General features: G+C 42.0%; 1 protein-coding gene across 18 annotated transcripts in view; it reads right to left on the bottom strand.

The window, feature by feature from the left end:
* Positions 1–5564: 5564 nt before the first annotated feature.
* Positions 5565–26412, bottom strand: part of PCDH15 (protocadherin related 15) — a 647566-nt gene continuing 626718 nt past the window's right edge. For 17 of the 18 annotated variants that reach the window (XM_079976213.1, XM_079976222.1, XM_079976219.1 and 14 more), the window contains 5 exons: positions 18548–18569; positions 16986–17024; positions 14008–14081; positions 12242–12377; positions 5565–6385 (listed from right to left, as the gene is read on the bottom strand). In XM_079976213.1, coding sequence (XP_079832339.1) covers positions 5834–6385; positions 12242–12377; positions 14008–14081; positions 16986–17024; positions 18548–18569 — 823 coding nt within the window. In that variant the 3' untranslated portion in view covers positions 5565–5833. The remainder of the gene's footprint in view (positions 6386–12241; positions 12378–14007; positions 14082–16985; positions 17025–18547; positions 18570–26412) is intronic. The other variant, XM_079976221.1, reaches the window with a different exon arrangement.

Here is a 26412-nt window from a genome sequence, read left to right as displayed (position 1 = left end):
CAGGTGGGATTGCCAAATTCTTTTTTCTTGTATGCCCACTCCTTTTCCATCCTCTTTTTATTTTTTATTTTTTCACAAGCATGCAAAGCTGAATATGCACAAGTTAAATGTGTGTAAGTTGCAGGCTTATTGTGACGAAAGTGTTACAAAAGAGTGATGTTAAAAAAAAAATTCATCCACAGAAGCTGGGGTGGGAAGAAGGGGCTTAACTTCCTTGTGCCTCTTTGCAGCTGCTCCTCTCCCCAATGAGGAAATGTCAATTCGTTTTTTAAAACAATAGCATTATCCTGAGGCAATCTTAACTAATCAGAGATCACGGAGGTGACATGAAAACATGATCATGCGGCCAGTCTTGACCACAGCATCACAAAGACAAATTAAAGAGAGGGCAGGAATCATTACCCTCACTCTGAAGAAGATTCCTGATGGTGTTAAGAAGTTTGAACGGAGCAGGGAAAGTGCTTTCTGCCAGAGTTCTATGTGGCACCTCCTGATAAAAAAAGCTGGTGTGCTTTACCAGTAGGCAAGTTTTGTGTATACGTGCAAAACTCTGTGTTCTGCTCATTCTAAAACAGCAACCAAAACAAATAACATCTATTCTTTATGCTGCCAACAAAGCATAGACCCTATTTTAAAATCATGTCCTCTCAGAAATACTGATTCCAAAATGTCTACACTTTTTAAAATGCAATAATGCCTCAGATTCACTAGCAATGTTTTTTTAAAAATTCAATAAATCATAATTCATGATACTTAAGGGATGAGATTAACTTACACCTGTAGAGAAGGATGCTGTGCTGTTTGCAGGACAGAACTCAAACACACTTTATCACACTGATCAGTAATTAACAGACTGTTGCTTTGTGGGAGCAGCCCTCATATATCTTTGCCAAAGCTCTCCACAAGCTTCTGCTTCATTATTTTGTGCTTTAAAATGCACATGAGGCACACAGTTCTGTGCATATTCCTTTACCATTCTATGCTCCGAATACAAAATATAATTCTTTCCAATCTGTATCCTTTATCCCAATTTCAGTACTCCGTCAAAATATGTACAATGAGGCAGTAATATTAAGAGTGGGTTTACGATGGATATCATTATAACTTCAGACATCCAATAAAACTCAGTTTGAGGGGCTGTAAATGGGTTTTCTTTCCCCACAATTTTCAGTCTCATCAAAAGATGGTACACAGCCCCCCTGCGGAAACATAGGAACATAATCTCCACATCAAAAGCACATCTCTCTTGATAAGAGTTGAAGAAGACAAAATGGAACCAAGGTGCTGGTAGTGCCAATCAATCTTGGCTGGCCTTCATAACTGGCTGAAGCAAAAGCTATACACAGAACGGAAGTTCCCAGCAAGCTGTGCTGGAATGTAAACAGACATGTAACACGTAACAATCCCATGTCTGCTATTTAAGGCAGAATGTAATTTTCCAACAGTTTTCACCTTGGCCCTGTCCTGCCTTTAGGGGAAGTCATCAGAATCATGAGACCTTATACTGAGCTCAAGACACTGCATAACTGGGCTGGAGAGGATGAACCTCTGCTTTCCTCCACAGATGGGAAGGCTGGTCACTCATTGCTATTACAACTAAAGGTGGGGGTGGGGAGGTACAGATCACCAGTGGCCTCCTGGTAAATGTATTTGTGAACCCTTTGCTAAAGAAGACTAAATCATGGAGCAGGCACATTCAAAGCCAGACAAGAAACAACAGAGAAGGAGTACATTACCAAATCTGTGAGCCATGGGGTGAAGATAAAGTCCAGTGGAGGTGCTGGGTGAAAGAGGCTGAAGAAATGGTATCTGCTGTGGTGCAAGTCCCACTAGAATTGAGGAGCCTGATACAGTCCTTTGCAGCCCTTGCTTAAATTAAAGCTGGGGCTGCAAGGGAAGAAAGAGGAGTGCACTTAGAATGTGCTCCTGATTACTCAAGTTGAATCACCTGGTGGGTGATTCAGGTGGATGTCCTTGCCCAGTTGTTAATAGTAGCTCAGGGAGGGTGGCTCAGTTCTAGATCTGGCTGTGGGGCAGATTCAGTTCCCTAGCCAATTTAATGGGGCACAAGTAGTACCTATATTTAGGTTTGTTTGTTTGCTTAATGAAATGTCTTATTTTCGTTTTGGAATTTACATGAAACATTGGCCATGAAGTGGGCAGTGTAACTGAAAGAGTGAAGGGTGATTCTTCCCTTGTTTGAATGCCCTCTCACCTGAATGCCTTCTTCCCCTCACCCTGTGCAAGGCATTTATTATTGCTTCACCTGTTCAGGGAGATTTTAAAGCAAAGCTCTGGTAGATCTGGGCTTAAATTAAGCCCTGGATTAAAACTCACACAAATGGTCACAGGACTGGTCAAGGATAAAGGCTTTCCCCCTTCTTAGGTTGCACAGGTGCTGGATTGAATCCAGCAAAAAAATTACTGCTCTGCCTTGATGCTGCTACTGCTGCTGCATTAAGATGTGGGTAATAATGTGTTTGGGAGGATGTTGCATCACTCAAATGAGCGTTTCCACATGTGCAACGTGTTATGCAGGCACAAGTTAATCTGCAGACCTTTTCTGTCAATCTAATTATATGGGTTGTATGCAGAAATACCCTCTTAAAAGTGTGAAAGGGGGATCACTGGCTCTGTATAGCAGTCACATTTGATTGGGCTCCAACAAAGCAGGCCAGAGCTGTAAGGGAAATGTCAAAATATCATTATAACCAGTTTTCCCCAGGGGTAATATATCATGGTTTAACTTTATGCAAACAAACATTTCTTTGATGTGCCCAGACCTTTTTGTCCCTGACAGGTCATTTTTATGTAAGCTAAGCTTATTAAAGGTTCAGTGTTCATTGGCCTTGTGGAATTTGTGGTGGAATCCTTTTGGCCTGGAATCTGTCTTGCATTCTTTAGCCCAAAGACAAGCTGTAGCTGAAAATAAATGGATCTGAGTTCATCGCCTGATTACCTTTTGTGTCTCTTGACATCATTCAAGTGCCTCCGTCATTCTCATTTTAATTCTGGCCGCTGTTGCCATAAGGTAAAGAAATTATTGATTAATCATAAAAGCTGTAGACACAAACAAAAACGGATGCATGAGAGGGGAAACAGCTTTACCAGAGAAGATAGAATTTTTTTTAAAAAAAAAACCTCCCAAGATTAATTATCACAAACATCCCTGCTGTAAATGATTTTGCATCATCTTTAATCTTCCATTCTATGCATCTACAAAGGTTATTGCATTATATAATGAGTATATTGCTGATACCAGGGGCCTGATTCATGTTTCACTTAGAACAGTTTTATAGCTTAAGAATTCCATTATGGAAGCTCCCCAGCAGTTGTAAATTTACAAAGCTCCATTGGCTTCAGCAAAGTTATGCTGATTTAACCTAGAAATAATTAGAAATGTTTCTAATTTATAATGCCATGAGATCTGGATTGTTCCCTTTGCATATTTAACAGCTCTTGTGAATGGGATATATTTTTAAAACTGTCCACCAGCTGTATTGTGCAGCATGTTGTGCCGTAAATGTGATAGGTTGTATCCAATGGGTTCTTTGCTTCTGCAAGTTAATTTCCAACTACTTTTGCCCCCTGAAAAGCTGTTCCTAAAGACTGAGGTAAAGCTGTGTGTTTTTTAATGTGAGCTGATGGGTCTCCTCCACTTTCTCTAACTCCCCTCCCCTCTTTATAAATTTGTTATTCAGTGCTATTTTTCTGGAAAAAGAGGTGCTGGAACTCACCATAAATATGTCCCTTGTTCTATTATAACGGCAATGGTGCCCACCTGAGAGGTGCCAGAACTGATCTCTGATGAGTGTGTTTTTATTTGTGTGTGTGATGGGGAGACTCTCTTGAACAGAAAGGGATATGTTGAATTCTGGAGTAGGTAGAGGGGGAACAGTGACAATTAGGTGCAAGCAGAAGAGTTTTCCATTAAGGCAACAACACCATTGGCTATAGCCTGCAGTATCCAAAGCAGTTAAATGAGAGAGTGCATTATGGTGATCAGTTTGATACACTAGGTCCAATTCTAACACGCTAAAGTCTCCATATGCCCATTTGCAAAGTGGTCTATTTAGAAACAACGCATGATGCTGATGAGGAAGCGGGACCTCAGGAAGAAGTAGCTTCTTAAGGGTCACATCACATATCTAAACTGGGTGGGCACTTTCAAGAATGCAAGTTGAATAGATCTGTGCATGGTTTTTTTGTATGTGCTGATGGTATCATAAAATTGCTCAAGAATCTGCTCGGCTAAAAAAAAAAAAAAAAGTCAAGTCACATTGAGTACATCCACCAGTCAGTAGGCTTGTTAACTTTTTATTTTTTTTGAAAAAAAAAAATTATTGATCCCCCCGGGTGAAGCTAAGAAATGGGACCAGGGCAGAACCAGACATGTCAGACACACAGACAGGTAAGCGTTGACCCACCTCACCCATTTTAAGCACATCCAACATACATTTACTGCACACATGTTTTCCCCAAGAATCCTGGGAACTGTAGTTTGTTAAGTTGGCTGGGAATGATAACTCAGTGAGGGGGAAACTGCAGTTCCTAGGATTCTTTGGGGAAACATGTGTGAAGTAAACATATGTTGGACGAGCTTTTAAGTGTAAGGTGTGGATCTGCCCACTGGTGCGTCATGCAAAGAGACTGGAAGGTTCTGGAGCTCACTGGCTTTCAGGCTCCCCATACTGATTGCTAGCTTGGCACCGCTCAGCCTTTTAGGACTCCTGCAAATGTAAGATTGAACTATGCGTTGACAGTGTGAAGCAAATCTCAACCTTCATTCCCATCACACCAACTCTGTCATGTGAAGTGACCTGTAACGGGAGCTTCCTGTGCAAACTTTAGCATTAACAATAGAGATAATAAGTGGAGAAACGCACCTGCAATGATGAATGGAAGAACTTCGAGTACATGTACATTATCTAATACTGCTGCCCATAGTGTGTAAAAGATGTTACAGATCAGAAGGGATACAGAGATGAGCTGCATAAGTTATCTAAGACATGAAAAGGATCTTAAGAGAGTCAACATGCTAGTTTCAAACAATATTTGATTTAAGTCATTTGGAGGGAGGGAGCATACTGGTCAATGGCTCTTCTAATTTTTTGAGGAAGACATAGTGAGAGCAAATTGCTACATTGTTGGATACATTCTTATTAGAAATAAGGCACATTTTTTAAAAAAATAAAATAAAAATAAAACCTCTTTCCCAAGGCAGCTAGTGATTTTCTTCATAGTTTGTTTCATTCAAATAAAGGCTCAACCTTCACAAGAAGGGGTCGCACAACACTGGCCACCTTTATGCAGTGTATAATCATTGAATTTATCATCCTGAGTGGCCAATTCACAGCCTAAAAATAATTTAGATCAGGTGTGTAGGATTATCAGCAGGGTAAAATCTGAAACAGCAGTGACCGGTGGTTAAAGCTTCTATGTGCTTTACTGACACATCAAACAAGTGTGTGATGGTTGCCTTCTCAGCTACAATCAACTTGATCAATCAATTTCTGTGCATTTAAGTAGTGGTTTGATGATTATTAAACAATAACTCCAGAGCCAACAAGACTAGTCCATTTTAATGATATTTGTTCAGTGAATTCGGAGCCTGTCAAAAAGAGTTGTTGGGAAGAACAATTAATTGGTACAAATGTGAGTGCAAATTCTCTGGATTTCTCCCCACCCCCACCCCCTTTTTACTTTAAAGCATTTTGTTCAAAGTATACAACTTATGTGCACGATAACAAAGTTCATACGGTTTTCCTCGGTGACGATAAAAAGCCTACTTTTTGTTATAAATGGGAGTAAAAATTAAAATGAAAAAGAGAGGTCACAGTTTTGTCATTGGTATGTGAAGGTTGTTCCACGGACCCATCCACAGTTCGTCGTCGTCTGACTGCGTGTGATCGCTGGGTAATTCCAAAGGCTCTTTGACATCCTCGTTGTCAACAATGGACTCCTGCTCTTCTGTGCTTTTCAACCTGTTGCCCCCTGACTTTGTTCCTGTGTTATCAGCGTCTATAGCGGAGGATGCAAAGGAAACACTACACGGTCTTGTGTTCAGTTTGTCACTAGATGATGCCCCCGTTGAAAACGTGTTGAGTGGGACGTTCTCCTCATGTGTCACTGCCAACTTATCAAGTTTCTTGAAATGTTTCCCCAGCCTCACAGGGGATGTGACCTTTAAATTGTTTGAGAGGCAACTGCGCCGGGTTCGAATAACCGAGCCATTTTGGGCAATGTAGATGTTCCCATTGATATTGGTTTGAATGTTGGGGTTGCTGAGACGATTCCTCTGGCTTTCTGGGGCACTGTCCTCTCCAGTGGAGCTGGTCTCATACTCGGGATCAACGACCAGCTTGATCCTTTTTTTCCTCGCCCACTGAGTGATGACAAAGAGAAAGAGAAATCAATTATTTTATAGTGTGTGTTTTTTTAATGTATAGCATGGGCAGCTCCATTGCTTCCACTAGAAAACAAAATTAGCTAAGTGAACAATTTCCTTTAGAAAAATCAATTTAACTGCACTAAAATATGCTGAATGACTTGTTAACCACTGTGTATTGAGATTAAAACAAGGAATGCCTCAATATGGATATTTTTGTTTCAGAAATGAAGTAGAGGCTATTTACATTAATATCTATAATAAAACACAGGGGGGAGGAATGTGTGAAGCAACAATTCCTATAAACATCTCTCATCTTTCACTGGACACATGCAGGAAAACACTTTATTCATGACCTGGAAGGGAGGAAGCAAGTAGAATCTAGATTTTGATCTCTGTGGTGACCAGTGATTACAAAGCACTTCTGAATTGCCTTTGTCTAGTTCCCCCCCAGACGTCACTGGACTACAACTTGAATATTGGCCGTGTTAGGTGGGGTTGATGGGAGTTGCAGTCCAACAAGATTAGGAGTTGGGGAAGCCTGCTCTAGAATCTCTGTTCCCTGACACCATTTGTATAATGAACTGAAGGTGTTTTCAAGTTAACATGCTTGGTTTTGCATTTCTATTAGTGTTGGCAGGAGTGGATTCTCTATACTGGAAAAACTTGGGAAATGAAACACACTGAGGTATCTTCCCAGGAAATGGTGTGATGTCATCTTCAGGCTGATCTGTTTGACCCCATAAGCCAACCAGTGAGCCCAAGCTGCAGAAAATATGGGTGACTTTTCCTGGGACTCTCTCTGAAAGCCTGAGGTTTACGTAGTTCTCTCTGAAATACATTCAGCTGAGGCAGTGGATTACAAATGACATCTTATCTTTTGATATGCTTACCTCCATGATCAGATACTGAACTTACATAGAGTTATATCCATGATAACTGTCTCTGTCAGACATAACCAAACTCCTGAAGTTTTCACACCATAAACACAGGCAGATAGATGAACTAGCCTTAGAGATCAACAGGGTATGTACAATATGCAAATAGGGTACATATTTGGAAAATCATTATCACTTCCTCCTAGAATTAATCACTTGAAATATTGTATTGTAATATCAGCTCATGAAGAGCACTTGACATTTCTGCTTCAAGGGGATCATTGCACGAAAGCAGTGGTATTTTACAGCTTGAGAATCTTAGTTTCTGAAGCAAGTGTAACCATGTGGATGTTGCAATTAAAGGGGATGGGGAATATACCACATGAAACCATGCTTATCCCCACATGATGTCTCGCTAGCATGAAATCCCGATGCGTGTAAGGATTTGCTCGTTTACATTAATCGAATTACAGTACACAAACCAAAACTTTGGAATAAACCAGCCAAATATAATTGCAACAGATTCAATATAATTATTAATTATCTTCATAATTGGCCTCCCAATCTGAGCACTAACCATGTAAATTTTATGAAAAATAATCTATCTAGTTAATAAGTAGTTTCCATGCTAAATAACGAACCTAGCTATAAGCAATTTGGGTAGACATAGAATTTATAGTTCTTCAGTGAAAAGGTTTTTATATATATATAAAGCAATTTGATTTCTAAGGCACAGAGACATCTTTAGAAAATGCAAATCACACAGTGGTAGAAATAGACATATCTTCCCCCCTCCTCCAATATTTAAAGAAACCGCTAATTCACACACGCTGGCTGTTTGCTTGATTACTGCAGCTTCAGCTTTTCTGAGTGAACGAACCATCTCACAGCACAAACACCAGAGGAAGAATGTTCATAGCAGCTCACACCACTTCAAACACAACCCCATTCACAGGAGTTCGCAATCTACTAAGGATCAGGAAACGCTGAGAAATCAAGCATCACGTCTGGACTCAACCTGATCAATCAATCAATCAATCAATCAATAATAAAAGTTTTGTTGTCAAAGTTGTAATCTGGACAAGCCACCCTGTTTTAAATTATTCTTATTATTTTAGCCCCTGTGCAATCCTATTAGTGTATATTCAAGTTCATGAAGCTGTTCAGCTAGGAGCCCTTAACTCTTCTGCAAAACATTTCTTTTAATGGAAGAGAGTGGCAGGCTGGCTACTGGCAGGTTTCCAAACTGTGTCTGAGACTTGCATAATGCTCCCTCCCTCCTAAAGAAGCAACACAGAGAGAGCACAGCAAACCAAAACCACACCTCACTGCACACTGTCTACCTCTTGTTCCACCTCCTGTGTTCTAAAAAGATGTAGAGTCACTGGGATTTTCTGACTCAGCAGTATCTGCGATCTTTGTGGGCCCTTTCTTCCGAATCCTCTCCCTTTTGGGGACATCTTCAGAATCTGTTGGAGTCACTGAGCTCTTGGTAGTACCTCTCTCTACCTCACTGTCCTCCTCTGGGTCAATTTCATCCTCACTGCCCCCTCTCTGTTTACTAGAGGTTTCAATGTCATCTGATTCCTCCTCTTCTATAGCCGATGGTGGCTCTTCTTCTTCTTCTTCTGATAGTTCTTCTATGGTGTCATCTAATTCACTTCCTCCTGTAGATGACTGGTTCTTGAGACTGGACTTGGAGCTCCTGCTTTTCTTTGTCCTGGCAGTAACTTCGCTGCTGACGGAGCTTTGCAATGACGATGACATCTTGGACTCTGTATCTTCAGACGCTTTGCTCTGAGAATCGGAGGTTTCGTCTTCGGAGCTGCTGCTACTTGAACTGGACCCGGACGAATCTGAACGCTCTTCATCAGAGTCCACTGTGCTTTCAGTGGTTTCGTCTTGGTCCAGCGTCACTGTCAAGTAGTCTTTATCAGAGGCAGAGGTGCTACTTGCGGATGACGATGACTCACTTGACGACGACGACGTCTTTCTCCTTTTCTTCCTGCCGTAGTCGCTCACTTCAGACTCGCTTTCCGCTGTGACGCTGATTGAAATCCCTGACTTTGAGTCCGATTCACTCACTTCCTCTGATGTACCACGCTCCCGGAGTTTCTTGGAGGTGCGCTTCAGGGCACGGCCAACCTTCTTTGTCGATATCACGTCACCGGCTGATTTCTGGAAATAGCTTCCCTTGATAACCATGCTGTCTTCTCCTTCTGCTTGGCGAGCTGCTGCCTCCAGCTCTGCGTAATCTGCATCTTTCCCTTTCACTTTCTGCAGCATCATTGGGAAGATCTTTGCCTTCTTCCAAGGAGATGGTGCTGCCTCCGTGGTGGTTCCTGGCTTGGGGGCACTAACTGCTATTCGGCTCAGCTGCATCACTGCTTTGAGTTTCTTCCTTCCCTGGCTGGGGCCTGCCTTTATAGCTGCCACTTCACCTACTGTACTAATAGCTACTGGAGGCCCTGGCCTCTGGCTTACAGCTCTTCTGGGAACAACTGCACCAGGACTTGTCCTCTGCAAATCATAAGAAATGGAGCTTAGTTATAATTTTAGAAAGCTGGCTGGCTTGAAAACATGTCACCCTAGAATACTCTGCAGCAGGAAGAAATGAAGAGTTAATTGCAAGGGAGAGGGGAAGAAGCAAAATAAGTATATGGATTAGACTTGTTTTTAACATCGCCACTGGTAATATCTAAGGAACAATGAAACTAAAGTAGTTGTGAAAGTCACAGGCCAAGTCTTTTTTTTGGGGGGGGGGGAGGGGGAAGAGATTTCCGTATGGCTTGCAGTGGAGGCAGGAGAAAATTCTATGGCACAGTAACTTGAATCTTCTGCATATGTTTACACCAGACCTTTTTGATTGTTGCCTGTACCAAAGGCTCTTAGATATGCACTATTTATGTGATAATTTAAAACCACAATTGTAATAAAATGCACTTTATCACTTTAGCCACTAGATGATGCTGCAGCGCTGAAAATGAATAGATGTCAAAGAAACCGTTTTAAAACTCTCTCATTCCCCCTTTGTTCCGCCATATAGACCCATCTAGAGCCCTAAACAAGTGGCCTCTTGAATTTCTCTATCATATTTATTGGCAGAGGCACAGACACCCCCCTTCTTTTCCTAAGGTATTTTCTTTCTTTCCTGGCCACCCTTTTGCATCCTTGCAATGCTCCAGAACTAGAGTTCCCCTGAGGCCCCTGGGGGCCAGGATGGCAGCTTCCACCAAAGAATAGTGCGAATAAAATACTGCAAAAAAGAAACATTTCAGGCATTTTCTCAGGAAAATGCCTTCTGAGATATTTCAGTTCAGTTCTAGGCATATATTACAGATGCTGTACAGCTTGTCATCAGATTGCAGCTGCAATGAACACAACAGATCGTGTGAGTTGCCTAGATTGTGTGTTTACTAACCACTCACCAATACCAGCCGCAGTACAGTAAATAACCACGTGCTCTTGCTGACATGATTTTGGTGACCAGCATTTGCATAGTTTGCATAGTTTACTTCTGTGGGGTGGAGTCCAAGGACAAGGTTGCTGTTTTTCAGCAGCAACTTAGGCTTGATAACATATTATTAGGGCTTTGGTCATGCTACAAGATTGGTCTCAGTTTTATAGTGCCCACAAGGAGGAATGTCTCTGAAGATGCAGAGAGTACACTTCCTTCCTCTCAATCCTCTATCATGGGTAGCCAAACTAAGGCCCGGGGGCCAGATCCGGCCCAATCGCCTTCTAAATCTGGCCCACAGATGGTCCAGGAATCAGCGTGTTTTTCAATGAGTAGAGTGAGTAGAATCTCTGGGTTATTTGTGGGGCATAGGAATTCATCCCCCCCCCAAAATATAGTCCGACCCCCACAAGGTCTGAGGGACAGTGGACTGGCCCCCTGCTGAAAAAGGTTGCTGACCTCTGCTCTACATCTGTCTACTATCCCAGAGGCAGGCGACAGCAGAGGGAGCTCTAGATCAGGGCCAGGGAAATGTAGCTTTCCAGATGCTGTTGGATTCCAACTCCCATCAGCCCCAGCTGGCATGGCCAATGGTCATGGCATGACCAATCCACAGGTTTTTCCCACCCTGGTCTAGGTCATCCACTTGAGAAGTGGGATATGAAAGATGAAGATAAGAGACATATGACCCTTGACTCACTCTATTCTCATAAGCACCAGCTTCTCAAGATGATTGAGGGGGGCTGACGTGACGTCCTGACATCACACGTGTGACTTCTCGTGATGTCCTGAAGTCACAAGCGTGACATCATGCAATGTTGCAAGGAGCCAGGGGGCGGAGCTGAATGCCATTTGAACATTGAGGGGTCCCAGCACCTTCACAAAAAACATGGGGCCCAAAGGAGCCAGCATCCATGCATAGACTGCCACGTATAATTGTAAGATATATTTTAAAACATATCTACTATGGCAGGGATTCCCAAACTTGGGTCTCTAGCTGTTTTGGGACTACAATTCCCATCTACCCTGACCACTGGTCTTGCTAGCTAGGGGTGATGGGAGTTGTAGTCCAAAACAGCTGGAGACCCACACTTGGGAAACCCTGTATCACTCTTTCCCACAACTCAAATTTTTGATTCACAGAAATTCAAATACTGAAAATGGTAACACAATGCGGTCTGGGGGTGGAGAACACTGCTTGGCTGTGTTTGGAAAGAAATCTGCTTGACTTGGGGAAGCTGCCACCTCCCTCAGTAGCCTCACTTCCATGCCACAGTGATAAGGAAGTCACCTAAGATAAGTTTTTTAGAAGGGCAAGTGGCTTTGGAGAAGAAGTGAATGCAAAGCTTTCCTTCCACAAATGTCCTTCCCATTCGCTTACCTCAGAATCGACGCTGACCCTGTCAGAACCGAAAAATTGCTTACCAAATGTACACGTGTCCTGTTAGGAGCTTTGATATATTTGCAAAAGGTCAATACATTTGGAATTGGAAAAAATAAATAAACGAATAAACCTACGTCTGCTTCTGCTGTAGGTCCCTGTGGGCTATAATAGTAGCCGCCATCGCTTTCCACGACCACTTCGCCATATTCATCATACATTCCAGAAGGAGACAGCAATCGGCGACGACTTCCGTATTGAGGCAATTCGTACCTGGGGGAAAAAGCCAGGTACAGACATCCTCTATGTTTGTATCCATGTTGGTTGTGTATACTCACAAATACATGCAAGAGCACTCATCCTTAGCTTGCTTGCTTCCTTTTTTTTTTTTAAGTGAGTACTCATCACATGCCTTGGGCCTCCTAGTAAACTATATCTTATATATGGTGGCAGTGAGGAAAGAGGGATATATATATATATATATATATATATATATATAAAATAATTATTGCCCTTTTGTTTTCCTACCTCAGTCTTATTCTTGTACAGCTGTTTTGAGGAACTGGAGAAAAAATGTCGGGGGGGGGGGCACAACAAACCTGCTATGAAGCCCACTGAAGATACACATGTGTAGGTAATGTAACCATCACTTTGACACTACTGCAGTCAGTCACAACAAGGGATGTGTGAAACAGTCAATTTTGGTTTCTCTTGGTTTCCTGTTTTTCTACTTACAAGCTCAGTTCTTTTCATTTTCACATCAGTTTGCAATTTTTTATTTTAAAAAAGAGCTTCCTGTGAAAATTAAGCAGCTATCTATCATCTATCTATCTATCTATCCATCCATCCATTCAATTTATATTTTGCCCTTCCTCTTGAAGGAGCCCAGGCTGGCAAACATTAATGCAAACTTCTCCTAATATACACATTGTCGTATGCAATCTTCCCTAATATACATTTTGCGAAGCAATTTCCACTAATATAACGTGTTTTTCTATATTATCTGCACCAATATATGCATCTTTATGCATACTTTGCCTTGCATATGCATTTCTGAACATATTAATTATCCAGAGAACGACATTTCAAAATTCAGAGAAGTGCCGATTTCAAAGAATTGTTGTGTTTCAGCCAGGCGTATTGATTTGGAAAATGCAGCTTAGGTTGGTTTGACTTTAAAGGTGAACTGAATCAAGTTTCTCCCCCATCTCTTGTCACAATGGGAGACTAGAATACTATTTTATGCTGCACTTGGCCCTGTCCCTGGAAGCAGCGACAAATAAATCTAGTGTAAAGAAATCTAGTGTAAAAACTGCTTGGCCATGCCTAAAGCAGCCTTTTACAATTCTTGCTCTGGTTGGCATGTAAAGTTGTGAAGTTTTACAAGATTAACAGACACAACAGAAAGGCACAACAATATAATCATATGTGGCATGCCCAAGGGCAGGGACGGCCTGTCCTGTCTTGCCGCCTGCAGCAAACAGGAATTGCATCACAGCCCACTTCCTTAGCCGCTGTGCCCCAGCTCTCAACAAACTCAGTTCCTCAAAGTGTTGCCCCTCACTCGGCTTCTCCTCCCGTGAGCGAGGAAGATAGGTGGCAATGCCACACACTGAAGCCCCTCCCTCTCAGCATTGGAAGTGGTGAGACAAACAGAGCACCGCCTCTTGCACTTCAACCGCCTGAGGCTGTCATGGGTGGGCCAGCTCTGCCCAAGGGAATGAGCAAAGTGATTTTTAATTCAAAGGGACTTTCACAGTTTGTGATATGGTACTGGGCTCTGCTGTTCAAAGAAATCTAGTGTAAAAACTGCTTGGCCATGCCTAAAGCAGTCCTTTTGATTCTTGCTCTGGTGGGCATGTAAAGTTGTGAAGTGGCATAGAAAATGCAGAATGAATAATACCCATGTTCATAACTGTAGTAATCTTGCCCATAGTACTCTTGGCCAGGATCAATTCCAGATTCCATAGAAAGTTCCTGTTTGTCACAATAGCAAGAAAAAGAGAAAAAGAAAGCTCAGTAGGAATACACAAACCCATAGATCTTAAAGAGCCCTGAGTTCATGTGTGAGAAGGGTATGAGCACAGACAAAAAGATAAAAGTTGCCGGGTCCTTTTTATCCTCAACCTTTGGCACTGGAATAGTAATACAAATAATAATCCCAGGGGTTTTTCTCCCTCTAGTGCCAGTGCTCAGATGTGGGAGACATAAAAAGTTCTTCTGTGGTGCTCTTCAGAATTCTCAGCCAGCAGTGGGGCTGCGGCAAGGGCAATGGGAACTTCAGACACATTTTTGGAATATGCCTACATCTATTTCAACTTTCAAGAGGATCCAGTTGACAGAATCTGACTAAAGCTGAAAGAACAATTTTTTGTTATTGTGCTTTCTTTACAAACTATTTTCTCTGACATGATGGGATCATCCTGAATGTGGTATCATATTTCTAAAAAAAATAAAATAAATGTCAAGTTTTGCTTTCCTGCCCCCAACTTCATTTTATATCATTGCTAAAAACATACTCTTGAGCCAAAGAGAAAGAATTCATTCTCAGTACTCTTATTCCCATGATATAAATTACACAACTACCATACAGTTGTTAAATAATTATTGTACAATTTCTTTATTTTTATTCACTATAGTGTACTTGGATAAACCATTGTAAGTCATGAATACATGCATTTGTCTGAACCAGAGTGCACTTCAACAGTTGCATGAAGTGTTCTCCTGTGTTCTCTGGCAGGAGTGTAAAGAGGGCAGGGGGAAGTTAGCAGTGAGGTCTGAGAGAAATGAAATGAAACGCCATGGTGATAATTATGCTAAAGCTTAAAAAGGTAAAGGTAAAGGTACCCCTGCCCGTACGGACCAGTCGTATCTGACTCTAGGATTGTGTGCCCATCTCACTTAAGACGCTTCCGGGTCACATGGCCAGCATGACAAAGCTGCATCTGGTGAGCCAGCGCAGCACACGGAAATGCCGTTTACCTTCCCGCCAGTAAGCGGTCCCTATTTATCTACTTGCACCCGGGGGTGCTTTCGAACTGCTAGGTTGGCAGGCGCTGGGACCGAGCAACGGGAGCGCACCCCGCCGCAGGGATTCGAACCGCCGACCTTTCGATCGGCAAGTCCTAGGCACTGAGGCTTTTACCCACAGCGCCACCCGCGTCCCATGCTAAAGCTTAGATCAATGTAAAACACAGTGCCTGTTCACTGTAGTGTTTGTTTTAAGTTATGATGATAAATATCCTAAGTTATGATGATAAATATCCTAACATTGATCGTTAGTAATGAATAGTCACTGCAATTATTTTACATGCATCTAGGGCAGGGGTAAGAGAATCTGCAGTCAGACGTTGTTTGACTATAACTCCCTGAGCATCAATGATGCTGGCTGCAGCTAATGAGGGTTCGAGTCCAGCAACATCTGGAAGAGTAGGGGGGCCTACTCCTGAGCTAAGCAGACATATTTCAAGTTGCTTGGAAACTAAACTTATAAAAATAGTGTGAAGTAGGCTGTTTTTCTTTGAAACAAATTTTAACAGTTGGAGACATTAAATATGGGGAGGCAGTAACAAAACTCCCTATCAAACTTGCTTGGAGGGATGTTATGGTCAATCATGCACAGCTTACGTTGCAGCAAGAACAACAAGCACTCATCATGGATTACCAAAGGACATACCAACAGGGGGGGAAAGGCTGATATAGCTCATGACATTAATATCTCCTGAATCACATCCATATTGTTTCACTATAATAGCCATGAGTTGTTACAACGTGCTCTGCTGGGCAATATCTATGGCTGGTATCCTAGTTCATTCTGCTCAAAAGCAGTTGGGCCTGTATTGAAGTAACATCTTTTTCATGGATGGGGAGCCCAGGATCAAGCCTTGAAGATGTGCAAATCTGACACCATGTGGATTGTTGAGTTGGCATAAATACATATGATGCATGCACCACTTGCTTCCAAGACATGGTCCTTCCTCCTTTTGAAACCCAAAGAAGGATCAAGCATGTGAGAATCATTAGTGCACGTATGTCGAGATGTGCAAACTTCAAGCTTGAGGGATCTATGTTGGCATTTTTACTAGAACCTCAAAGTCTACTAGCCAAAATTTGGTGCAAAAGGCATACATGTAAAATTAAAGAATTTTAGGCCAGAAAGTTTTTTTGGAATACTAGAATCCTTCAACACAAAACATTCTTCCTCCTGGTTCATCCCCAGGATATATTTATTCCAGCAGTGAGAAAGGCATTTTGTTTTTGCCATTGTTAAATAATTGAGAGTCAAAAATCCTTGCCAGTCTTCTGCAAATCACTACTAGATCAAGGGCTGCCTTCTTCCTTCTGATTTTATGTGTTCTTCATTGCCTCGTGCAAGATATAATTCTGGCTTTCCTCACGTGGAGGATGATACTATGGCCTGAACCTCTAAACCAAGTCTTGCATTTCATAACTAAAGCACAATCACTTATCAACATACTTTACAAAGAATTGAGGGTATTGTTCATGCTGCTAATGAAAGTTCTTAAGATTATTAGAGCATAAAGGGTGCTTGTAATTATCATTCAGCTTCTTGAGTAACACTGCAGTTAATTGAGTTATTTGGGACAAAAAGGATCTTGGGACAGTTTGAGTAACAGCAGAGAAGCTATAGAAATATGTCAACTTTAAAATCACACAACTGAAGTCAGCAGGCTCAGGTGCATGAAAATATCACAGTATTGCCAAATAACTTGTCAGGATAAATACACTGAAAAACAGATTTAAAAACTTGTTTTCTCCTTCAGTGTTAATGATAAGGAAGTGCCAAATGTATAATTGTGTGTCAGAAGGTATTCTATATGAGTGCTCCCAAAGTTCTAGAAGAAAGTGAGAAAATTGTACCTCTGGTCTGAGAAGGGACGGCCTCAGCAATTGCTGTTGCTGACAAAGAAAATTGGAAACAGAAACAGGTTGATGAGAAAGATATAACAGAAAATGCAAGTAATTTATTTTGAGGTTGAAGGGTTACGAGGTAACCTTTAAACCAGCACGACAACAGTAGTTTGCTTATGACTCTAATGGCCAAAATATTGCTCAGAGCTAATTTAGTTCTACTCTAATGATGGATTTTCTCAAGGCAAAAGGGCAAAGCCACTTCAGATCCACATGTATTAAATTCAGCTTCACTGCCCTGTGATTTGGCAAAGGTCCCAACAGGCCATAGATGTTCTTGGCCTCTAGGGAACTGGTTCCCACAGTTGTCAATATTGTCATCTTCTTCCAAACATTTATACTTATTCTGAACAGATTCCTGAGTCCGAAACACCTGTCTTGTGTTAGTTTTGAAGAGTGACCACATGTAACAATCAATCAATCAATCAATCAATCAATCTTTATTGTGGTCAAAGACCAGACAGGGCCACATGTATAATTTACAGATTTCCTCTTCAAAACTCACATGAAGAGTTATTTCTGGAGGGAAAAGTTACAATTAACATACTTTGGTGTCATCTATATATATATAACTGAAGCTAAATGTGTTTTTTGATCTGGGAAATCTGTTCTCAAGTAGAAAATGTTGATTGTAGCAGTTCTAGCCAGTGCTTTTTTCCTAGCGAAAAAGGTGCCAGTATGTACCTCCCTTAGAATACCCACCTGAGCCCAAAGAGGGTCTTCTCACCAGTGAGAGGTTTGTTGAGGCTGCTCAACTGAGGCGAAGGGCGCCTTTCCATGCCTCAGCTGAGCAACTTAACAAGCCCCCTGCCCATGCCACTCCAGCTCACATATCATATGGATTTCCCATATATCAGCTGTTAGCTGGGGGGGGGGCTGAAGAGCCTCAGTAAAGCCCAGATGCACATCCAGCTTGTGAGGACACCCGCTCTGGAGTCTGTAAGGGATTTCATCTTTGTGCTCTCAGGAGGGTCTCCTTGTGAGCCAGAGGTGCAGGGGGACTTTGCTGAGGCTGGTCAGGTCTCTCCTCCCACTTCCGGGGCCCAGCTGAGAGGTGCCAGCACATTGTTCTGGCAAGTTCTGGTTCTAGCTCCCTAAGCCCATTTATCTCACAACTGCCAGTCCAACTGGGTTTTGAACAACAAATGCGAGAGAGGGTTTCATATATTCTTATGCAGAATGCCTTGTGCAGGCCCTATTCATGAAACACTCCAACTTCTAATGCTCACACATTAGGCAAGCATTCATGCAAAAATTACTTTTTTGAAATATAATTACAGAATTTGGAAAGGCATTTCACAAAACAGGTACCGAGGAGATGCCAGGTATGCTGTATTTGGAAATCCCTGAGTGGACTCCACTTGCAGCTCTGCAGATCCTCAACTCTCATTGATAATGCAGTTTAAATGTTCAGTGAGTCAAATAATATAAAATGCAAAAATTATCCAAGCTATGCTGATGAAAAGAAATGTAAATGGTAACTTCTTACTAAAATATAGGGTGTGTCTTACCTCTTGCTGTGCATATCCACGCCTGAAATTAAGCACAAGAAAAACAGGACATTAATCCAGCTATTCAAGTTGTAAATATAAATATGCATTTTACCAATATAATTTTCCTCAAAATGTAAAGACTTTGCAATAGAACATTATGGGCCTCACAGTACATCCCACTGAATTCTGTAGAACTACCCTAAAACAAATAACATGGCATATAGATTATGTTGCATCCTTATGAGGACTTTTCCTTGCTGTGCTTCAGGTTCCCAGTCTAGAAGGTCCTTGAGACTTAATTTGTCCCACGACTGTGGGAGGCAATCACATTTTCTTTGTTTCACCTTTGTTTAAAAAGGGCATCAAAGGCATTAACATGAGGGTGGCTCTTGGGCAAATGCATTGGAAATAATGATCAAGATACAAAGAAATAGATAATGATGGCAACAGTACGAAAATAGGCCATAAATTTCTTAAGTACTGGGTTACTGTGGGTTTCTTTTGATTATTACTGCCAACAGAATAATAAAAATGAGAACCCAAAATTGACCAAGGAAGGCAAGGTTCATTTGACATGGGCCGGGTACCATATCCTAATCCTAGATCTCCCAAGGAGATATGCGTAACTCCCCCCCCCCTCCTAAGAATGCATAGAAGCAAAGGTGGAACATCTATTTGTAGTTAAAAGCTGCTGGCCACATGTCAGATATTCAAAAGCCTTCTCCTTGTATCTATTGCCCTTGGAACCTTCCATAGGGTCACTTCAGAAAGTCAAGACACATCTAGGAAGATCTTCCATCAAATCCATAGTTCAGACGGAACTATGGTTGGAATGGAACATACTGAAAAACAGGATCTGCCCCTCAGAAATGTTTCCTGGTAGCATCTCATGTATCACAGTACTGAATAGCTTAAAGCCAATGGAGGGTTGGACCCAGAATTAGCTTTCTTAGAGTAGGCACATTAATGGCTCTACAAGTTAAAAGGTAAAGGTACCGCTGCCCGTACGGGCCAGTCTTGACAGACTCTGGGGTTGTGCGCCCATCTCACTTAATGACTAAATTAGGTCCCACTGATTTCAATGGATCTACTCCAAGCTGGAGCCAACCAGGAGAAATTTCAAAGCAGCTTAGGAGTTTGAATGGTGGAGCTACAGGTCAGTAGCGGCTGCTGAGGTGGCACAGGTGGGACACCATCACTCTCCGGGCTTCCCAACACAGTAGGCTACTGTGGAAGGGGTGAGGTGCAAGAAACCTGGCCTTGTGGTGGCAGGAGTGGCAGACTGGCTCTGCCACCATGGACCAAGCACCCCCCCCTCTCCTTCCTAGGAAGTGCCAATCAGCTGCTATGTTGAGAAGCCAGGAAAGCAACAGTGTCACGTTGCTTCACTGGCTATTGGGTCGCATCCCATGTTTCTGTTGACAGAAGTCTTTCATCGGGAATTCCTTTTCTTCCCCATTCCACCTTCCATCAGTAGAAGGGAAACATTAAAGGTAAAGGTAAAGGTACCCCTGCCCATACGGGCCAGTCTTGACAGACTCTGGGGTTGTGCGCCCATCTCACTTAAGAGGCCAGGGGCCAGCGCTGTCCGGAGACACTTCCGGGTCACGTGGCCAGCGTGACATCGCTGCTCTGGCGAGCCAGAGTCGCACACGGAAACGCTGTTTACCTTCCTGCTGGTAAGCGGTCCCTATTTATCTACTTGCACCCGGAGGTGCTTTCGAACTGCTAAGTTGGCAGGCGCTGGGACCGAGCAGCGGGAGCGCACCCCGCCGCAGGGATTCGAACCGCCGACCTTTCGATCGGCAAGTCCTAGGCGCTGAGGCTTTAACCCACAGCGCCACCTGCGTCCCCGAGAAGGGAAACATTGCAACCCACTGAATGGGGAACTGTAGTTTGTTAAGGGTTCCAGGAAACTGTAAATCTGTGAGGGGTACAGTACATTTCCTAGGATGTGGGGTGTGTGCTTTAAATGTTTTGTGTGTATGCAGACAGAATCTTTAAATGACTTGGTAGGCAGACAACGATCCCATACACAGTTACTTGGGAACAAACACAATTGGATTTACCAACTGGAATGCAAGTAGCTGTGGGTTCCCCTACCCATTTTTTTCTGATACCTTTGTTCCACCCCATGCTTCCCATTGTAGAAAGCCGGATTCAAAATGTGCTGCAGAGTGGATGTGGCAGGCGAAGGGCAGAAGGTGAAATGGGCAGCTGCTGTGTTGTATGCTTGATCTAGCTGCCAAAGGGAGACCATCCATTTCCAGGGTGCAGCTTTGAAGACTTAACATTTTCTCACGACATATCCCACTAAATTCAAGGGGACTCAGCCCCCCAGTAACTGTGCACTGATTGCCAGATTAGGCGTTTAATTGCATGCTTATGGACAACTGGTTTTAGTCAGCTTTAAGAGCACTTAAGTTCCTCTGGACTGATCTCTTCATGTTCTGTTTAGGACTTACATTTTTTTTATCTTGAAGCAGACATGCTCACAATTATATTAAGGCTAAACTAGTAGAGAGGCAGCAGATGAGGGAAACAATTTAATGACACCTGGGGGGAAATAAAGAAAAGTCTGGAGGATCACATTTAATTTTTAATATTACCATCTGCAAAGCTTTTCTATTAGCATTCAGCTTATGTATTGGATTATCAGAGGTAAATTATTGCTGTAGTCCATTTGATAGGGAAGTAATGAACATCTAAAATGGAGATTTATCGCTAGGATTATCAATGACTTTTCAAAGTCTACCTAAGCAGTATTGCTTTATTATTTTGTATGGCATGTTCCATTGCTGCCTCATGGTTAAAACTCTGGCTGCCTGCTGCTTCTTAGCAAAGTGGCACTGAAAGGAGGAAACCTGAAGAGCAAAAATGGCAGAGAGCAGCAGGGGAACCTAACTTTCCCTTGTTCATTGTTCCACAGACACACCTTCACACAACCACTCCCACCCCAGTTGGCATTCCTGACTGACAGAAACATAGATCTGAAAGTTGGGGGGGGGTGTTGTTCGAGAGGCCATAATTTATAGGGAGAAACAGCAGGCAGGAGGGGGGCAGCTTAAGCCTTTTCCCACCTACTGATTTCCTCCTGAAAACGCACCAGTTAAGGTTTCAGGTACAGTATATCCTCACAATGGCAATATGGACCTGAAACCCAAGATGTGAGGAGTACTGGGTGGGCAGAAAAGACCTTGCCACCCACTTCCTTGTCCTCATTGTTATTCCCTGTGAATGCAACTTTGCAGAAGAGAGGTTGTGGTCCGGGTTTTAAGGCACAAGGTAGCAATAGAATGTGCAACTCCACCCACAGTCTCCAAAACCAAGATGGCTCAGATCCCAAGTGGCAATTGCAAGCAAAATAAGCAACACTATTGCTTTAATTCAGGGATGGGGAACCTGTAGGACTCCAGATGGACTACAAGTCTCATCATCCCTGATCACTGAGCAGGCTGGCTGGACCTGATTGAAGCTGGAGTTTAGCAACATCAGAGGCATATCATTCATGATATGCACTGAATGATATAGTGTCAAATAAAACTGTTCATAACAAAACATTACATAATAGTTATGTAATAACCTGCAAACTGTTCATAATAAAACCAAAATAATACTTTTCTCTCTCTCTCTTATTTTTATAAAACAGACCTCAAAATATTTTGGCAATGGTTGCCATTCTATTGCCCTATGTATTAAAGGAAAACTGGAGAAGAACCAATATACATAATATTTCTTATACACATGCAGTCGTTACTAGAAATCCTGCCACCACATTTTACCAGTCTCTTAAGTTGCACTCAATGTGTGCAACCAATGATCTTTTAGATAATTTGAATTCCTGACAACTTTGGTTTTCAATCTTTCTTTCTTAAAAGTAAGGCACATTTCTAATCATTATTGTTACGAAGACAAAAAACTTGAAAATGCATTTATGGTTTTGGCTAAATGTGAAAGCTACATTGTAATTCTAGTGGCTTGAAGGAAAACCATAGACCTATCTCCTGCAAACTGTCAACATTTCTGGATTACTATTCAATGAATACTAGTAGCTGAGCAAAAATCTCTTAAATCTCAAAAAACAAATAATGATATATAATGATGTCCAAACAGCAGCAGATGTCAGAACACTTTCTGTAAATATACACCACTTCTGGATACAAGAAACATAATTTGCACAATTGTTTGCATACTGTCCTGCAATTTTTTGGTGATACAGATTTAAAGGCGTTATAATTTGTCAACTCCAGTTACTGGATAGATAGATTCCTATGTGTATTTGCCTTACTCTAAACATATTTTAGTTGTTATCTTGTATGAAACCCAAAAGATAGATCCAAATCAAAGGCAGTAAACAGAATGTAGAATTAGAACATGCTTTCTTTTGGCTCCTGAGATAAAGGTTTTACTATTTAAAGCTTCAAAGATACTGCCTATCTCTGTAAATGATAAATGCACAGGCTCTTTTCAAATAGCTCATGGAAGGATCACTTGTTTCTCTTTAATCAGTTCTATCCTTGCTGTAAACAGAATATAGTTTTTCAGAGTCCCTCTCTGGTCTCTGATCAAACAGTGCTTCAAAAACGGTTTGCCACTCAGAGCAGTGTCAGCTGGACTGAATTTTCAAGGGGCCTCAAAACGCCAAACTTCAGGTGTGCATGGCCCTCAAGGCTAAAAATGGCCAACTTCTAACAAGATATCTAGCACAGAGGACACTGGTCTTCTCAATGGCTTCAGACACTTTATGTTACATGCTGCAGATATGTGCAGTAGGAGATATCCTTGTGGTGCAATTTCTTTTACTCCTGTTTTAAAAGACATTGGAGGCACCAAAAAAGTTCATATATTTGCCCTTTACAAATGGCAGGAAATGCTAAAATAGGAAGTATGGGGAAGGAAAAAAAAAACAGGATGGTTTCAAAACAAGTGGAAAAGAAGAGTAGGCCAGCCAGAAGCCACATCCACACCATACATTTAAAGCACCAGGTCTTCCTCTGAAGAATTCTGTCAGCTATTTTTTTGAGTGCTTAGAGTTCTAACTGTAATTCTGGGAGGAAAATAGGGGTCTCCTAACAACTCTCAGCACCCCAAACAAACAACTGTTTCCAGAATTCTTGGGGGGAACTCATGACTGTTCATGGAATCACATTGCTTTAAATTTATGGTGTCTATGTGGCCTTAATTATGTCTACCTGAAAAGAAGTGGGGTGGTTACGGGTCTACCTGAAACAAAGGCAAATGGCATCCCCCCCCAAACAAAATGATAATTTATGTTGGAAAAAAGACACCATTTATGGCCCTAAAAAGCATTCTTTAGAATGACAGCATTCATTTCACCCAGGAGATTAGTCTAAACTTTGGCTGAACTAAAGAAACCTTTGTAAACAGGCTTCTTGTGTACTGGCTGACCCACTTGCATATGGAAGGTCACACATGATTAGAGATTCATTATCCTCTTGATGAGATCCACTAGAAACTAATTTTGAAAGGCAATGGCCATTTGGTTCTGAATAATTTAGTGCTTTGAAAAATATGTTCTTCAGTAATAGATTTCGCGTGCCCTCTCTGGTCTGCCCATATCAGCCCTTCAAACCCACATGACTAGCTTTGTTCAAAGTAGGAAGGATAATGGAATCTAAACATACTACAGACGTCATAGCACATGGAAACTGTTTTTAAGGACCTCAACATGATGTAAGGCTCCATCTTCAGGTTTAACCTGAATAACAGTAATTGAGGCTGCAATCCTATATCCATTTGCCTTGGAGTAAGCCTGGCATGCTCTGGTCCATGGGGTCACGAAGAGTCGGACATGAATAAATGACTAAACAACAACAATAAGCCTGCTGGAACTTCATGAGGCTTACTTGCTCACAGACAGGTACATGTAATCCATACATTTTCACAAGGGCTGGAAAAAATGTCTGGTCTAACATGAAAAGTAAAAACGAAGATTATTTTGATTTTTGCTTTAAATTATGCACAAGGACTTGACTATGCTAGGGACTCTGCTTGTGTGATTGCTGATGCACCCTCTTAATAACAGGTTAATTTGTACACAGCCAAGGTGAGGAACCTGTGAATGATGTTGAGCTCCCAAGCCTCATCAGCTCCAACTGTCATGGACAATGATCAGGAATTATGGGAGTTGTAGTCCAATAACATCTGTAGGGCCCCAGGTTCCCTACCCCTGATATACAGCAACATGATAATTTCCCAGCAGGCACCGTATCAAGGCAAACTGATCACGAGAAGCAGGAATGGGAAACCCATAGCCCTACAGATGCTTCTGGAAACAGTTCCTCCCTGGCTACTGACTAGCATGAGGGTGACGTGACCTGGAATCTGACAGCAAACCCCTTCAGTATATCATCACCACTATTTTAATATAGTTCCCACCCTTCACCCTAAAGTCCCAGGGTGGGTTGTGACACAGTAAAGAGGTGAGTCTTCAGCATTTTCCAAAAACTGTACAGTGGTACCTTGGTTTTTGAACGTCTCGGAAGTCGAACACTTTGGTTTTCAAGCGCCAAAAACCCAGAAGAAAATGCTTCCATTTTTGAATGCGCCTCGGAAATCAAACGGCTTCTGCTGAGCCCCCCCCCCCCCATTTTCTCTATTGAATTTGCAGTCCGCCCTTTGCAGCTTGGTTTTCGAATGTTTTGGAAGTCAAACGGTCTTCCAGAATGGATTACATTCGAAAACCAAGGTACCACTGTATAATGAAGTTGTCAGATGCATCTCTATGGGGATGGAGTCCTACAGCTTTGGGGATGCCACAGATAATGCCCTCTCCTGGGCCACTCCCCCTAACCAAAAGTTTTAGGAGGGTGGTGGAACTAGCAAGAGGGCCCCGTCTTGTATAGAAGTATAGGAGATAGTATGTTTCTGAATACCAGTTGATGGGTAACGTAAGTGGGAGAGTTCTGTGCTGCTCATGCCCTGCTTGGTGGCTTCCCCTACACATCTGGTTGGCTACTGTGGGAATGGGATGCCGGACTAAATGGGCCAGCGGGGCTCTTATGCTTTCATGTGTCTTTTGGGGAGCCACAAGTTTCTCACCCCTGCTTTAAAGGCTGCCCTGAACTTTCCATTACTTAAAGGAACTCGAACACTGTATGGCAGCATGTTACAGTATGTTGATAAGGCTTGAAAATTTAGCTAGTTATGCAGCACTGCAGCATTTCGTTCAATTTCAGTGCCATTCTGAAATAACAGAATGAAGCAAATTGAAACTTACAGATTTAGAAACCTCTTATTTCAGGAGTTCCTGCTGTTCCTGAAGTCGTGCTATACTCAAGAGTGCTCAAAAATGTTAAACTTCTGTTGTAGCAAGAAAAGAAAATGAATTGATTACTGTACTCACTACATAGCTGGCTATTATTGCTACTGATGACATACACTGGACCTGAAATAAACTCCACCTTGAATAGGAGACTTTATTAAGCACAAAGCATTTTCTAATGTGTCAGCAGAACTCAAGTGATGAAGTTTGCAGCGCTTGGCTCTGGGACAAAATAGAATCTACCTTCAGCAATTTTTGATTGAGCCATCCATACTTGTCCCAAGAGCCACTGGAGAAAAAGCCAGACGGTGAAGAAAAGCAGCATATTTTTAGACCTTTAACTAAAGTACCCTTGTAATTACTTGTCTGTGCATGACTGATAATATTAGCCCAACAAACTGGCTTTAAGCTTTTAAAGTTCACTCCAAATACATGCTTTCTTTTGACACTGTTCATTAACACTTCTCTTAAATATTAGTTTTAATATAATTATTCTGATTTGAAGGGGCAAGAGGAAAGATGTGATGAGATGAACTCACATCCTAATCAGGGTACAACAGCAAAGATCTGTGATTAAATCACCCACTGTCATTTTCTT

This window comes from Podarcis cretensis (genome assembly GCF_951804945.1).
Source record: "Podarcis cretensis genome assembly, chromosome: 5".
In the NCBI taxonomy this organism is placed as follows: Eukaryota; Metazoa; Chordata; class Lepidosauria; order Squamata; family Lacertidae; genus Podarcis; species Podarcis cretensis.
This window is presented reverse-complemented; position numbering and strand designations above follow the sequence as displayed.